The 3009-nt window shown below is 36.1% G+C and overlaps 1 protein-coding gene across 1 annotated transcript; it reads left to right on the top strand.

The window, feature by feature from the left end:
- Positions 1-248: 248 nt before the first annotated feature.
- Positions 249-1826, top strand: LOC133807209 (homeobox-leucine zipper protein HAT22-like). Its single transcript, XM_062245391.1, has 3 exons — positions 249-922; positions 1032-1111; positions 1248-1826. Exons 1-3 carry the CDS (start codon positions 413-415, stop codon positions 1537-1539), a joined length of 882 nt encoding a protein of 293 aa, XP_062101375.1. The 5' UTR covers positions 249-412; the 3' UTR covers positions 1540-1826.
- The last annotated feature ends 1183 nt before the right edge of the window (positions 1827-3009 follow it).

Below are 3009 nucleotides of genomic sequence, written 5' to 3'. Positions count from 1 at the left end.
AGAGAGAGAGAGAGAGAGAGAGAGATTGTCCTTGTTTGTTTGTTATAATAATGGAGAGAGATAATAGTAGTGGGGTTCAAATGGTCAACCTATGTAGCGAGATAGAGAGGGACTTTGATAAATAATAATTTAATTATTGTTATTTTCTTTTTTTTTTCCTCAATGCCCAGATTCGTTCCTCTACTCATTCTTTGCTTTGATTAATAATCATAGCCACCCACCCACCCACCCAAATGCCCCCACACCCAAAAAAAAAAAAAAAAAAAGTCCCATTCATTCTCACCTCCCTCTCTTCTTAAGACCCTTTTGCTCCCTCATAACATTTCAATATTCACCCAACATATTACTTCTCCCACTTTTTCCTCTTCTCTCCTTCTCCTTCTCCTTCTGATTAAAATTATTATTATTCCAAATGGGGTTTGATGATCTTTGTAATACAGGCCTCGACTTAGGTTTAGGGTTCACAGCTTCAGCTGCTTCAACCAAAAAACCCTCAACTAATTCCACCACCACTTCTGCTACAACTACTTCTTTTGAGCCTTCTTTAACTTTGGGTCTTTCCGGTGACCCTTATAACTCTAGCAACAACGCCAGAAAGATTAGTACTATTAATATTGATGTGAACAAAGGTGGTGGTACTACTTGTCACGAGGAAACTGTTAATAATAATAACAGTAACAATAATATCGATTTGTATAGGCAAGCCTCGCCTCACAGTGCGGTTTCTTCCTTCTCCGGCGGTGGTGGTCGGGTTAAGCGTGAAAGAGATCTCAGTAGCGAAGAGATTGAGGTTGAGAAAGTCTCTTCTAGAATTAGTGATGAAGATGATGATGGTCCTAATGCCAGAAAAAAGCTTCGTCTCACCAAAGAGCAATCTGCTCTCTTAGAAGAAAGCTTCAAACAACACAGCACTCTCAACCCTGTAATTATCTCCTCCTCTCTCTCTCTCTCTCAATATATATTCATACTGTTTATAATTACAAATATATATTTCAATTACTAACTAAATTATTCTGTGTATATATCAACAGAGGCAAAAGCAAGCTTTAGCCAGACAGCTAAATCTGAGGCCAAGACAAGTTGAAGTATGGTTTCAGAATAGGCGTGCCAGGTAAATATATATACCGACATATTTTATCTCCAAATAAATATACGTTATATAAATATATATATATATTTATATAAAACAGAAATCTCATATCAATTTGTGTCAGATGGTCATTAAACGACAACGTTTTATTTTGCAGAACAAAGCTGAAGCAAACGGAAGTAGATTGCGAGTTCTTGAAGAAGTGTTGCGAGACACTGACTGACGAGAATAGAAGGCTTCAAAAAGAGCTACAAGAACTCAAGGCTCTGAAACTCTCTCAACCCCTGTACATGCATATGCCGGCGGCTACGCTCACCATGTGTCCCTCCTGCGAAAGGATCGGTGGTGTCGGCGTCGGCGCCGGCGACGGAGCTTCCAAGAGCCCCTTTTCCATGGCTTCGAAGCCCCACTTCTATAATCCCTTCACCAATCCTTCGGCTGCTTGCTAGGGTTAATGCAAAGTGATAGTACTATCGTAATTACGATCGATAGTTAAAAAAAAAAAAGTTGAATTAAAAAAGGCTCCCCAAAAATTCAATGACCCCTATATATTTTTTGATTAAGGGCTTGTAGCGATCGAGTAAGAGAGTAGTCGTGTAATTATAATTGTAGAAATGAAGATAGTATAATTACTGATCAATTTTTACTTTTTTTTCTTTTCTTTTCTTCTTTTTAAATATATATGTTTTGTACATCTTTAAAGAAAATATTTTAATGAATGGATCAGTGTTATTTATTTTGGATTCATATAAATATCAAATTTTGTGGAATTACGTTTTCGATCGATATTCTTTATTTCTTCGAATTGTAATTATTTATGTGGATGGAATTGAAGATAATGTGATAAAATAATATTTTAAGGTTTAATTATGCTGATATTAATGCTTCGGAAAAGTATTTGTACTGCTATGTATACAAAATAATATTTATATAATAGTTGCCTCGTGCATGACTTATTAGTTGGCCCAAATAGTGGAGAAATGCCAGTATATTGCCATGTATGAACTTAAAACCTTTAATAATGTTTCTACGTCATGTAATTAGTATTACTTAATTCTGATCTGGGACAAAATTTTGAACTCGACCAAACAAAATCTGTGCTTAATTTGTTGCTTAAAGTCGTGGACTTTATATTATATATATTATATATATAAATAAATTGTCAGCCTCCACAATCATCCATTTATAAACCTCCGAGAATATTGTTTTAATTTTTTATAAAGAAAAAAATATCTGAGTCATACTTGTTATATATATGAGTCACACCGCTTTCTTGCTTTTATTAGTGTCTTAGAAAAGAAGAAAAGAGTGGATAAAGATATAAAGAAAGAAACAATAGATCTTGAGGTCATGAATAATGAAAATTTAATCACTACAAATATTTAATTTATAATTATTTAATGAAGGGGTGTATATGATAATGTTGAGAGAAGAAGTAGGGTTGTGGGGAGGTGGGACGTTAGCTCACGTGTATTTGTCTATAATTCAGTTGCTTTAGAGAGAGAGAGAGAGAGGGTCTGAGTCTGAGAAATGGGTGGTGAGAAGGCGTGTGGAGAAAGAAAGGAATGGATGATTCACTTGAAAAACAAAAGAGAATCGGGAGAGAGAGAGAGAAATGGGGTATGGACTTATGGTTGTGGTCACGTGACAGGCCATGGCTTTAAGGGAACCAGTGGGTCATAACCCCACGTGATGTACCATTGGTCCTCCTTTTCCCCCTCACAAAATCTCATTATGGGATTTCCCATGAAAGTCAGACTACTTCCTTTCTATTCAATGGGTGGGCCCCAAAGACCCTTAAGAACAATCTCATCTCACCTCCCCATTATTGATTTTAGCGAGGGGTTTTCTTAGTGCGGGTGCTGCAATTTTTCTGCAATTTTTTATGCGGTAAGAGAAAATTTTCAAACTTGAACCCG

This window comes from Humulus lupulus, chromosome 1 (assembly GCF_963169125.1).
Source record: "Humulus lupulus chromosome 1, drHumLupu1.1, whole genome shotgun sequence".
In the NCBI taxonomy this organism is placed as follows: Eukaryota; Viridiplantae; Streptophyta; class Magnoliopsida; order Rosales; family Cannabaceae; genus Humulus; species Humulus lupulus.
The sequence above is the reverse complement of the archived record's forward strand: the minus strand, read 5'-3'. Positions and strand labels throughout refer to the sequence as shown.